This window comes from Physeter macrocephalus, chromosome 14 (genome assembly GCF_002837175.3).
Source record: "Physeter macrocephalus isolate SW-GA chromosome 14, ASM283717v5, whole genome shotgun sequence".
NCBI lineage: Eukaryota > Metazoa > Chordata > Mammalia > Artiodactyla > Physeteridae > Physeter > Physeter macrocephalus.
This window is the reverse complement of record NC_041227.1, coordinates 67,823,198-67,836,205: the sequence shown is the minus strand read 5'-3', so window position 1 is coordinate 67,836,205 and position 13,008 is coordinate 67,823,198. Positions and strand designations below refer to the sequence as shown.

Here is a 13,008-nt window from a genome sequence, read left to right as displayed (position 1 = left end):
GGCCCGTGAGCCATGGCCGCTGAGCCTGCGCGTCCGGAGCCTGTGCTCCGCAACGGGAGAGGCCACAACGGTGAGAGGCCCGTGTACCGCAAAAAAAAAAAAAAAAAAAAAAAAAAAAAGATGGAATAAACGTATGCTGGATATCCTCCCTCCAACCCCCCTTTCTGCCCCAGCCCCAAATCCACTTTCTACCATTCCCCACTTTGCCCGGAGCTCAGCCCACATGGGACATGTCAACAGGGCTCTTTCAACCTCTGGCTTCTAGCTGTGTTTGCCCAAATGGGAGCCTCAACAGGAGACTGGAGGGAGGGAAGAGGGTGAGATCAGAGTATTTCCCTCAGCTCCCTTCCTGCAAGGCTGCTTTGGGCCAACCGTGTCCCTCAACAGATCGGTGCTCCTCTCAAGGAGGCCCACTCCCCATGACTCCCTGTCCTTCCAGATTCTGGGGACTTCTGCCTCTCCTTGTCCCATCAGCCTAGGGTGGCGACAGCTCCACTGTTGTTCACCCTGGGTTTCTGGACCATCCCTTGTAGCTTCTTTAGACCCTGCCACACCTTTATAATTAGTCCCTTTCTAAATACAGTTGACCCCTGAGCAACGCAAGGATGAGGGGCCCCCACCCTCCATGCAGTTAAAAATCCGTGTATAACTTCACAGTCTGCCCTTCGTATCCGCAATTCCATATCCACAATTCTGCATCTGCGGGTTCAACCAACCTCAGATCCGGTAGTACTGTAGCACGAATTTAGTGGGAAAAAAAAAATCCACATATAGGTGGACCCGCGCAGTTTAAACTGGCCGTTTTTCAAGGGTCCAGTGTAGAAAGAGATAGCACAAAGGATTTTTTAGGAAGGAGGTAAAAGAATTCTTTCGTATCCTGTTCATGTTGCTGTTTACACAAGTCTAAGCATATCTTAAAATTAATGGAATTGTACACTACAAGGGAAAAAAAGATCAATTTTACTGTATCATCAGTGAAAAAAAAAGATAAAATTACCCAGAAAAAGTATTGGCTTTTTAAAAAATAGACAAGCAGATACTAACATTTATACAGAAAATAGACAGGGAAGATAAGCCAGAAATTTTCTTGAAACTCTCAAAGGTACACTAAGTGGGAAGAATCAAGGTACAATCCAGTGTGTAGAGCACGCTACCTTTTGTGGCACAAAGTGAAGTGTACAGACGCCTATGTCAATAAATATTGATACGTGGAGTACCTCCAGAAGAAGCCGTGAGACGCTGGTAACAGTAGCTGCCTCTCAGGAAGGAAAGAGGAGCCTCAGAGACCCAAGAAAGAGAGGTTTTTATAGTATATCCCTTAGTGCGTTTTGAACTTTGAACCAAGTGCATGTTTTATCTATTTTTAAGGAAATGAAAATGTTTTCAAAAAGAAGAGTCTGGAACGCTTAAGAGTGAGGACTGAAGACAGAAACGTGGGGGTGGGAGCTGAAGCCACAAAATTGGATGCAGTCAGACACGAAGAGCACATGGGCAAGAACAGAAGCTGTAATCAGGTGCCCTTAGGTGGGCAGCGGAGGCAGAGGAAGACAGCTTGGAGCTGGAGCTTCGTAGAAGCCCTCAGTAGGGGCACAAGCAAGAGAAAGAGAAGAGAGGAGAGGAGAGATGTCTGAAGCCAAGGTGCTGGGGGAAGGAAGAGGTGATCTGCAGGTCACATCGGAAAAGTCAGAGAACATGAGGACAGAATAGAGATTTGGCCTTTAGAGGGTCACAGATGCCACTGGCAACAGCAAGGTCTATATGATGGGTGGGCAGGAGCCAGATGTCAAAGGCCGAAGGATCACAGCATGGGGGCAATGGAGGCAAGGAGAGAGATCCCTTCCAAGAGGGTTGGTGATGAAGGGAAGGAGAGAAGGCAGAAGATGGAGAGGAGATGGGGGCGGGGGCGGGAAGGTTATTTTCATTGCTATCAGTTTGAGTGGTTGATTGTTTTTAAGTTATGGGTAGCATGAGCAGGTTTACATTCAAAGGAGGGGGCGGGATTTAGGTTCCTGGAGAGAGCAAGTGATTAAAGATGTGAACCTCAGAGTTGGTGATGCGAGAGAGCCTCAAAAGCCCAGATGGAAGAATTACTCATGGAAAGGACAGGTCTTCCTCTAAAACCAGTGAGATGCTGCCAAGAGTGGTTCCATCGAGGAAGTCTGGACAAGGAGAAGGAGGACGTGGAGGGAGTTTACACCTGGCAGCCTTGGTTTATTCTGTGAAGAGGAGGGAAGGTTATTGGTTGAGAGCGGAGTACAAAGGAGCTTGAGAAAAAAAAAAAAAAAACTGTAAAAGGAAGACATATCTGCCCTTGGTTCCAGAAGCAACTTGGAAACAAGCAAAAAGATGACCAAGCAGTTGAAGAAATCAGTGTCAGAAATCAGCTGGATATGGGACTTCCCTGGTGGCACAGTGGTTAAGAATCCTCCGGCCAGTGCAGGGGACACGGGTTCGAGCCCTGGTCCAGGAAGATCCCACATGCCACAGAGCAACTAAGCTCATGTGCCACCACTACTGAGCCCGCGTGCAACAACTACTGAAGCCCGTGCGCCCTGGAACCCACGTGCCACAGATACTGAGCCTGCATGCTTCAACAACCACAGCCCATGCTCTGCAGCAAGAGAAGCCACGGCACTGAGAAGCCCGCGCACTGCAACGAGAGTAGCCCCCGCTCGCCGCGACTAGAGAAAGCTCACATGCAGCAACGAAGACCCAACACAGCCACAAAAAAAAAAAAAAAGAAAGAAATCAGCTGGATAAAAACATTCATTCACTCACTCTCTTTCAATCAACAGATGTTTGGGGAACAAGGGTAAGGAGCCACCAAGATGGCCCCCAAGAGTCTCACCTCCTGATAGTAACACCCTTGCGTAATCTCCTCATCTTGATTGTGAGCTGGAGTTTTTATTTATTTATTTTTACTGAAGTATAGTTGATTGACAATATTGTGTTAGTTTCAGGTGTACAGTAAAGTGATTCAAGTATACTTTTCAGATTATTTTCCATTTTAGGTTATTACAAGATATTGAATGTTTTCCGCTGTGTTATACAGTGACTCCTTGTTGCTTATCTATTTTATATGTAATAGTGTGTATCTGTTAATCCCAGACTCCTAATTTATCCCTCCCACTTCCCTTTCCTTTTTGGTAACCATAAATTTGTTTTCTATGTCTGTGAGTCTGTTTTTGTTTTGCATATAGGTTCATTTATATTGTTTCTCAGATTCCACATATAAGTAATACCATGTAATATTTGTCTTTCTCTGACTTACGTCACTTAGTGTGATATTCTCTAGGTCCATCCATGTTGCAGCAAATAACATTATTTCATTCTTTTCTGTGGTTGAGTAGTATTCTGTTGTTTCTGTTTATGTGTGTGTGTGTGTGTGTGTGTGTGTGTACATATATATATATATATCACATCTTCTTTATCCATTCTTCTGTTGGTGGACACTTAGGTTGCTTGCATGTCTTGGCTATTATAAATAGTGCTGCTATGAACACTAGGGTCCATGTGTCTTTTTGAATTAGGGTTTTTGTCTTTTCCAGATACATGCCCAGAAGTGGGATTGCTGAATCATATGGTAGCTCTATTTTTAGTTTTTTAAGGAACCTCCATACTGTTCTCCATAGTAGCTGTACCAAGTTACATTCCCACCAACAGTGTAGGAGGGTTCCCTTCTCTCTACATTCTCCCTGTGAGCTGGACTTTTTGACACACTCCCAAATAATACAATATGGCAGAACTCTTCTGAGATTAGATTATAAAAGACTGTGACTTCCATCTTAGGTTCTTACTCTCTCTTGCTCTCTCACTGCCTTGTTCACTCACCCTGAGGGCAGCCAGCTGCCATATTGTGAGCTGTTCTGTGGGGAAGCCCATGGGACAAGCAAGTGAGGGAAGCAGGAGCCAGCAGCCAGTGTGGACTGAGGCCCTCAGTCCAACCCTCTTATAAGTGAGCTTGGATGTGGATCTTCCCCTAGTCAAGCCTTCAGATGAGACCACACCCCTGGTTTGACAACTTCAAGCTCATGAGAAACCATGAGACAAAGATACCCAACTAGGCTGTGTCCAGATTCCTGATTCACAGAAACTGTAAGATAATTAATGTTTCTTGTTTTTGGCTGCTAAGTTCAGAGGCAATTTGTCAAGCAGCAAGTGAACAAGCTCAACAAAATCTCTGGCTATCACAGAGCCTACATCCCAGAAGAAAGGACATTTAAGAAATAAGTAAAATATGGATATATAGGTATGAAGAGGGCAAAGCAGGGCAATGTGGTAAGAAGTGATGGTGGAAATGATTAGAAGAGCCACTCAGGGAAGGTCTCTCTGAAGAGTTAACATTTGAGCTGAGATGAGAGTAATAGGTTGTCAGCTGAGATCTGGGAAAAGAGCATGCCAGGCTGAAGGAATAGTAAGTACAAAGCCCCTGAGGCAGGGACAGCTTGGTGTGGTTCTTGGAGAAGAAAGGCAGCTGGAGCACAGTGACTAAGGTAGAAGGGTTGGGAAAGAAGCTGGAGAGGTGGACGGGGGCCACACCAGCTAGAGCCTCAAAGGCTACGGTCAGGCACTAACTCTAAGGACAGTGGTTGAGACATTGTCTCACAAAGATGGGTGGCTATATCAGGACTTTCCTCAAAGCGCAAGATCCTAGCACCTCTCCAGAGCCCCTCTCTGCATTGGAACCCAGTTCCCTCACGCCTCTGCACCAAGACTTTTAAATAAACCCCCAGACTATGAGCCCCTCAGCCCAGTCCTGCCAGCTCCCTCCAGTCTCACGCTGCTCGTCTGCACCCACCTCTGAGGGCCTCTGGGAGCCTTCTGGGTTGCTGCAGTAGATTGGATACAAACAGGAAGCAGAAGCCGTTCACATAGGTGTTCCCCTTGCAGATTTGGTGCACGGTGGGTCCACATGCCTAGGGGGCAGGGGACAGGTGGGAGGGGCTGTCCCTGCTTCCTGTCCTTTCACCCCAGCACCTCCACCCAACAAGACCCCAGCCCCAGCAGTCTTAGGGCCCCAACTCCTTCCCTTGGGACACTCCCATGACCCAAGGCAACTCACCAGCAGCCGGAAAGGTTTGGTGGCGAACGCCAGAGACAGGCCCAGGGACATGTTCACAGCCTCCGGGGGGACTGAGGGGACAGATATATACATGGTCACCCTCGGGGATGGACGGGACTATATAAGAACTGGACAGGGGATGGACAGGAACCTCAACCAGGGAGACATGGAGGTGTGAGGGGTTCAAGGAGGCACGTAGGTCATGGAAAGGGACACAGAGGGGTGTCCAAGGGTGCCTGCATACAGCTCAGAGGCCAGGGAGCTGGCTCCCTGGGCCCCCATCACAGATCCCAAGACAAAGGCAACGTCTGGCAAGTCCAGGTGTGTGCAGAGGTGGAACCCTAGCCCTAGGTCCCAGCGAGGGGCAATGACTCACCCTGCAGGGGGATGGGTTCACACTTGCCCACGCTGCAGTCGCACTGGTAGAGGCCGCCCGTCTGGTCAGCAGCCTTTATCTCCTGGGGGGCTCCAACCACCAGCCTGGGGGGAGAGGTGGGAACAGCTCACCACAGGGACAGGAGAACGCTAGGACATCTGGGGAGAGAAGGAGACCATGGAAGTCCCGCCACCCAAAATAAAAGTGGGGGAGCCAACCTCACAGGGATTCCCCAACTCCCAGAAATAGGAGGAAGATTCAGCAAAGAAAAACATGAGAATTTTTTTGACCGCTGATTGTTTATTGTGAATATTCTCGTAATCCAGTCATTTGAATTCCCAGGGGTCATTTCAGTAAATTCAAGAATTTCCAAATCCTGAAGGCCAAACAGTGAAGGTAGACAGTCTACCTTCCCAACTTGGAATCACTTCGCCATTCAGGCAGGGATGCAATATTGCATAGAGGACAGGAATAGAGGCCTTGGAGTTTTACTGCCTGAAATTAAAATTTAGTCCCACCCTTACTTCCTGTGTGACCTGGGGCAAGTCAATTAATTACCTTATTGTGCTTCAATTTTCTCATCTCTAAAATATGGATAATAGCAGTACCTACCTCAAGGTTATTATCAGCATTAAACGAGTTAATCCATGTACAATCCAAAAATGGGAAAATGTTTCATCTTGGAGAGAGACGGGCCTCTCTAAGAGTGACATAATACCCAGAGGTCATTTTAAAGTGAATACATTCAACTCCACAGTCATTTTAAATAAATTTCTGTATCTGATCAACTACCAAAAGCAAAGTCAGAAAACAAACGATAAACCAGGGGAGGGAGATGAGCAACTCATACCCCAGACTACTTTCCTCAGTATGGGCAGAGCTCCCACAAACCAGTAAGGAAAAAGAAACAAACCAAGAGAAAACTGGGCAACAGATAAGAAAAACATGTTCACAAAAAAGGAAGTAAATCTCTCCTTAAAAAAGAAATGCAGGGCTTCCCTGGTGGTACAGTGGTTAAGAATCCACCTGCCAATGCAGGAGACGTGGGTTCGACCTGGGAAGATCCCACATGCCGCGGAGCAACTAAGCCCGTGCACCACAACTACTGAGCCTACGCTCTAGAGGCTTCGAGCCACAGCTACGGAAGCCCACACGCCTAGAGCCCGTGCTCCATAGCAAGAGAGGCCACCGCAATGAGAAGACCCCACGCGGCCATAAATAAATAATTTTTTTTTTTAAAAAGAAATGCAATTTAAAACTAAATTGAGATACCGTTTCTCACCTGTTCAATTTACAAAGATCATAAGTTTGCTAACACTTTGGGTTGGCAAGCGGGTGGGGAAGTAGGTGTTTGCATAAACTTCTGGTGTGAGTGCAAATTGTTGCCACCCTCGTAGAGGGTAATTTGGAAAAATCTATTAAAATTACATATGCACATGTACCCTTGGATCCAGCAATCCTAGTTCTAGGAATTTACTTCCAAAATATACTTGCACATGTACAAAATGCCAACATTGTTCATATAGCAAAAGTTTGGAAACAATCTAATGTCCATTAAGAAGAGATTTTGGGACTTCCCTGGTGGTCCAGTGGGTAAGACTCCACGCTCCCAATCCAGGGGGCCTGGGTTCAATCCCTGGCAGGGGAACTAGATCCCACATACTGCAACTAAAGATCCTGCATGCCACAACTAAACATGCTGCAACGAAAATCCCATGTGCCACAAGTAAGACCCAGAGCAGCCTAAATAAACAAATAAATTTTAAAAAGAGATTTAAATGTAATATAAATGTAAATTACAGTACTTCCAAATAATGGAATATGATGTAAGCATTAAAAAGAACAAGTAAGGGGCTTCCCTGGTGGCGCAGTGGTTGAGAGTCCGCCTGCCGATGCAGGGGACACGGGTTCTTGCCCCGGTCCGGGAAGATCCCACATGCCGTGGAGCGGCTAGGCCCGTGAGCCATGGCCGCTGAGCCTGCGCGTCCGGAGCCTGTACTCCGCAACGGGAGAGCCAACAACAGTGAGAGGCCCGCGTACCGCAAAAATAAATAAATAATCCATGTTTCCCGAGACCAAAAAACAGTGAGGGCCCCGCGTACCACAAAAAAAAAAAAAAAAAAAAGAACAAGTAAGTTCTTTTTTCATTTATTTGGTAAAATCAGCAAGCTTTATTAATTAAAAAAAAATGCAAAGGACAGTATAGAGCAGAGGCCAGCAAACTTTCTTCTAGAAAAGTAACATAATTTCCATAAATATTATTTCTGTAAAAGTAAATATTTTAGGCTTTGCAGGCCATAGAGGCTCTGTCCCAGCCTCTCTGTTCTGCTACTATAGCTCCAAATCTGCCCTAAAAATTAAATGACTAGAGATTATCATACTAAGTGAAGTAAGTCACACAGAGAAAAATGATGTAAATGAACTTATTTACAAGACAGAAACAGACTCACAGATTTCAAAAACAAACTTATGGTTACCAAAGGGGAAATGTGAGGGGGAGAGATAAATTAGGAGTTTGGGATTAACACACACACACTGCTCTATATAAAACAGATAACCAACAAGGACCTACTGTATAGCACAGGGAACTCTACTCAATATTCTGTAATAACCTATATGGGAAGAGAATCTGAAAAAGAATGAATATATGTATATGTATAATTGAATCACTTTGCTGTACATCTGAAACTAAAGCAACATTGTGCATCAACTATACTCCAGTAAAATTTTTTTAAGTATTGGAAAATAATAAAAATAATAATAATAAATGACAAGTGGGGAGTAGGGGTAGCCAAGTGTCAATAAAATGTATTTACAAAAATAGGCAGCAGGCTGTAGTTTGAGTATAATGTGTGCTACAAATTGTGTGCAGGATGATGTGGAGGTCTATGCACTGTAGAATCTCTCTGAAAGAACACATGAGAAGCCATTCAACAGGGACCCTGCTAGGGAGGGAATTGGGGGAAGGGAGTGAGGAAGAGACTTTCTATCACACTCTTTTGTATCTTTTGAATTTAGAACTCTGATAAATTAAGAAAAAAACAAATCAAGGAAATTGTGATTTTTTTTTTCAGGTATGTTAAGCCTTGGAGGGAAAGTGTGTGGGCAGGGAGTCCCCCTGTGGCCCTTACCAGGATCCCTCAAGCTGGACCACGCTCTGCCCGAAGCCCCTTGCATTGTTTTGGAAGATGATTGCTTTTTCCGTGTCCAGGTTGAACCCGTGACATAAGGCCAAGGCTGGAGGGAAAACAAGGGGGGTGGGAGTCAGGAGGACAGAAGGAGACAGTTAAGAAAGCAGCCTGGGGACTTCCCTGGTGGCGCAGTGGTTAAGAATCCACCTGCCAATGCAGGGGACACGGGTTTGAGCCCTGGCCCAGGAAGATCCCACATGCCGTGGAGCAACTAAGCCCGTGCGCCACAACTACTGAGCCTGCGCTCTAGAACCCACATGCCACAACTACTGAGCCCGCGTGCCTAGAGCCCATGCTCCACAACAAGAGAAGCCACCGCAATGAGAAGCCTGCGCACCACAACAAAGAGTATCCCCCGCTGGCCGCAGCTAGAGAAAGCTCGCAGCAACGAAGACCCAACGCAGCCAGAAATAAAATAAATAAATGTATTTTTTTTTAAATAAAAGAAAGCAGCCTGCCCTCCTGCCCCAAGCATCTTCCCGTTGGGATTCACCCTAACCCAGCATGGACATGGGTGCCTCCCAGGTCCCAGCCTGGAGCAGAGGTCGCCACACTTTTTCTATAAAGGGCAAGATAGTAAATATTTTAGGCTTTGTGGACCAAGAGGCAAATGGAGTCTATTATGTATGTACCTATATAAGAAAAGAGGAAATGCATGTCTACGCATTTTTCATGAAGGAAATTCAAAATATAATAATTGAGTACAATTTTTTTTGTAATACAAATTTACTGATGAGACTAGTGGAATTCTTTAGGAGAAATAACATTGCACGCCATTCAAAGTTAGTGTTCAAAATGATTCAAAGTTAGTGTTCCCTGTCATGAATCGATTATAAATGTTCATCTGGGACCTATGGCTCCAGGTTGTACAAAAACACATGGTGGAGCCCTCATCTTATGCCCACAGAGGACAGTTTGCTGACTCCTGGCCTAAGAACCACCAACAGGGTGTAATGGAAGAAATGTTCACATATTGAGCTATGGGGAAGTCATTCTGGCTTATACATGATTTAGCTTGAATTTTATGCTAACTAAAACAGCCTGTGTGTAGCCTATCAAACATACATCGTACAACTATTTTATTAATTAAAGAAAAGGGTGCATTGTCCAGAAGTAAAGAACGTCCACGTTAAAATAAAGATTAAATGCCTCCCTTCCTGGGATGCCAGCGCTGCTATTCATTCCTTTGATGATAAGACTCCCAGGTGCTAAGGCCATACTGACTGGCTGTGTACATGCTGACCTGTTGTTTGTTTTGTTTTGTTTTTAACCTTGAAGGAATGTATCCCTGACTTGTTTGATGTTCTTTGTTCTGACAAGATATAGAACTATGCTGAAAACCATGCTTCTCCGGAGCAGTTCCTCAGAGTTCTCTGAGAGGCTGTCTCCTGGGCTATAGTCCTCAGTTTGGCCCAAAGAAAACTCTTTTCTTGTTTATTGATTATTTCCATCAACAGGTGCATTCAACCCCTCTCTGAGCCCCACCCTGTGTTCCCACCCCACTGATTTGCCCAACAATCAAGTTCCTAAAGACTCAGTTAGGTAATTTCCTTCCTATGCAACTTTCACGCATTTCTTTCCCTTCTCTGGCTCTTAGTCCACAAAACACAGACACAAAGGGAAAAAACTTGAATCATTTTGATCAGTCATTCAACAAACATTTACACCTGCGTCCTTGGAAAAGAGACCAATAGGAAGAGGTGAGGTGGAATCCAAGAAGAAACATTCCAAGAAGAGAAGCCAAGACCTGCTGTGCACACTTAGACGTGTCATTTCACCTCTCGGGGCCTCAGTTTCCTCCTCTGTGAAGGAGGGACCAGCCAAACCCCCTTGCCTAGTCCATGAATTGAGTCATTTATCCAAGCTTCTCTGCTCATCCCATCTCAGTCTAGCTCTACTCTGCTTCTTGAATCCCTTAACCTTCCCCCAATGCCCTTTGTCTCTCCCAGCCTAACTCCTAAATATTCCGTACCCTTTCTCTCCACAAACTCACAAACCCAAAAACTCCCCTCCCCCTCACCCTGAGGGCCCCCCAACTCCTGGCGCACCTGTTAGTAGAAGGACTCTGTGAGTCATAGCTGGAGAGAGCAGGAGCTGTGAGGCTGCAGGCACCACTGAGCCACCTCAAGGAAACCACCAAAGCCAAGGACAGAAAAAGGGAAGTGGGAGGCAGAAGTCTGTCAGAGACTCAAAGGAAGAGGACGGAGGCTCAGTGAGCACACAGCCCTGCCAGACCTGCCCCCTCTACCCAGCCTCCCAGCCCAAACCATCAGGGTCGCTAACCCGTAGGTGGCTTTGTTTGCCCACCTGCTTCTAGAAACATTATGAACAGCAAAGCACAGACTTATGACCTGCCTCCCAGAACGTGTCTCCCTGAAAGCACCCTCTGCAAAATGTCCCTCCCTCCTGCCCAGGGAAGCAGGAATACCTGTCAGCCAGAGCTATCCTCCTGTGTGGTCACGAGTAAGGTCAACTCAGGTACAGAGAAACCCGGTGCTTTTTTTAAATATAAGTTTATTTTTTTATGTATTTATTTTTGGCTGCGTTGGGTCTTCGTTGCGGCGCGCAGGCTTCTCAGTGCGGTGGCTTCTCTTGTTGCGGAGCACGGGCTCTAGGCGCGCAGACTTCAGTAGCTGTGGCGCCGGGCTTAGTGGCTCCGCAGTATGTGGGATCTTCCTGGGCCAGGACTCGAACCCGTGTTGCCTGCATTGTCAGGCGCATTCTTAACCACTGCACCACCAGGGAAGTCCTCTACACGGTGCTTTTTTAATATTATTTTGCTTTAAAAAAAAAAAAAAAAAAATAACAGCCTCAGGACTTCGCTGGTGGCGCAGTGGTTAAGAAGCCGCCTGACAATGAAGGCGACACGGGTTTGAGCCTTGGTCCAGGAAGATCCCTCATGCTGAGGAGCCACTAAGCCCGCACGCCACAACTACTGAAGCCCGTGGGCTAGAGCCCGTGCTCCGCAACAAGAGAAGCCACCGCAATGAGAAGCCCGCGCACCGCAAGGAAGAGTAGCCCTCGCTCGCTGCAACCAGAGAAAGCCCGCGCGCAGCAACGAAGACACAATGCAGCCAAAAAAAAAAAAAGCCTCAAACTCTTTTGCCCTGGAATTTTCACTTCCAAGAATTTATCCTAAGAAATATCTGAGAAGTACAGTCAAAGATGCCTGCACAAGCTGTTTTCAAAGACACAGGAGCATATCTTCGTGAAATTACATAGAACACCAAACCATACTTGTGTCTGCTAATGTGATCCTCAAGCCAATCATTTCTCATTCTCTCTCCAACATATTTTCTCTTGCCCTTAGTTCTGCTTTCTTCATAACCAGAGCAAAGAAATGTGTGCGCTCTGAAAAAAATTCCATTAAAATTCTGAACATTTTGTTTTAAAATTACCTGTTTAAAAATATGTGTGTGTAGGAAAACCAAAATGTTAATAGTGGTTGTCGCTGGACCATAGGACAATGGGTCTGTTCTACTCTATTGCTGCAGAGCAAACTACTCCAAATAAAACGGCGACTTTTTAAAAAATTTATTTTATTGAAGTGTAGTTGATTTACAATGTGTGTTCGTTTCTGGTGTACAACAAAGTAATTCAGTTATACATATACAGAATAGTTTGCATCTGCTAATCTCAAGTTCCCAGTTCATCCCTCCCCCATATCCCCTCTCCCTTGGCAACCACAAGCCTAAAACAGCAACTTCTCATTGTGTCACGGTGCTGTGGATTGTCTAGCCTCAGCAGTTCTCACTAGGGAATCTCAGATGGCTACAGTCAGATCGTGACCGGGGCTGGAGTCCTTGAAGGCTCAGCTCGGCTGGACTTGCAAAACAGATCACTCCCATGGCTGGAAGTTGGTGCCATCAGCAGGCCAGGAGCTCGGCTGGAGCTGTCAGCTGGAGGACCTCCATGTAGCCTCTCTATGTGGCTTGGGCTACTCACAGCATAGTGGTTAGACTTCAGGAGCAAGTATTCCAAGAGATAAGAATTGAAAGTTCCCAGTCTCTTAAGGTGTTGATCTGGAAACTGTCACAGAGTCACTTCCACTATATTCTAGTGGTCAAGCAGTCACAGAACTTGACCACATTCTAAGAGAGGGGGACAAAGGTCTCACCTCTCAGTGGGAGGTGTGTCAAAGAATTTGTGATCAACTTCAATCTGCCACAGGGTGATTTTAATTTTCTTCTATATATATTTGCGTACTTAAATTTTTTGTACAAAAAAAAAAAGAGTGACGTTTATAATCAGAAAGAAAAGAAAAACACCAATAAGTCATTTAACAACAAAGGGCCCATTCTCGTTAGCAGGAAAGGAGGCTGAGGAAAAAGAAATAAGACCACTGGATCAGGATGAGAAGCTACCAACCAGGGTGTGGG

General features: G+C 45.8%; 1 protein-coding gene across 1 annotated transcript in view; it reads right to left on the bottom strand.

Annotated features, from left to right (window-relative positions):
- Nucleotides 1-12,579, bottom strand: part of LOC102987095 (integrin alpha-M) — a 36,168-nt gene extending 23,589 nt beyond the window's left edge. Inside the window, exons 1-5 of the mRNA XM_028498038.2 lie at nt 12,575-12,579; nt 10,678-10,752; nt 5,439-5,542; nt 5,063-5,133; nt 4,799-4,916 (exon numbers count right to left, since the gene is read on the bottom strand). Coding sequence (XP_028353839.1) covers nt 4,799-4,916; nt 5,063-5,133; nt 5,439-5,542; nt 10,678-10,752; nt 12,575-12,579 — 373 coding nt within the window. The remainder of the gene's footprint in view (nt 1-4,798; nt 4,917-5,062; nt 5,134-5,438; nt 5,543-10,677; nt 10,753-12,574) is intronic.
- Nucleotides 12,580-13,008: the final 429 nt, after the last annotated feature.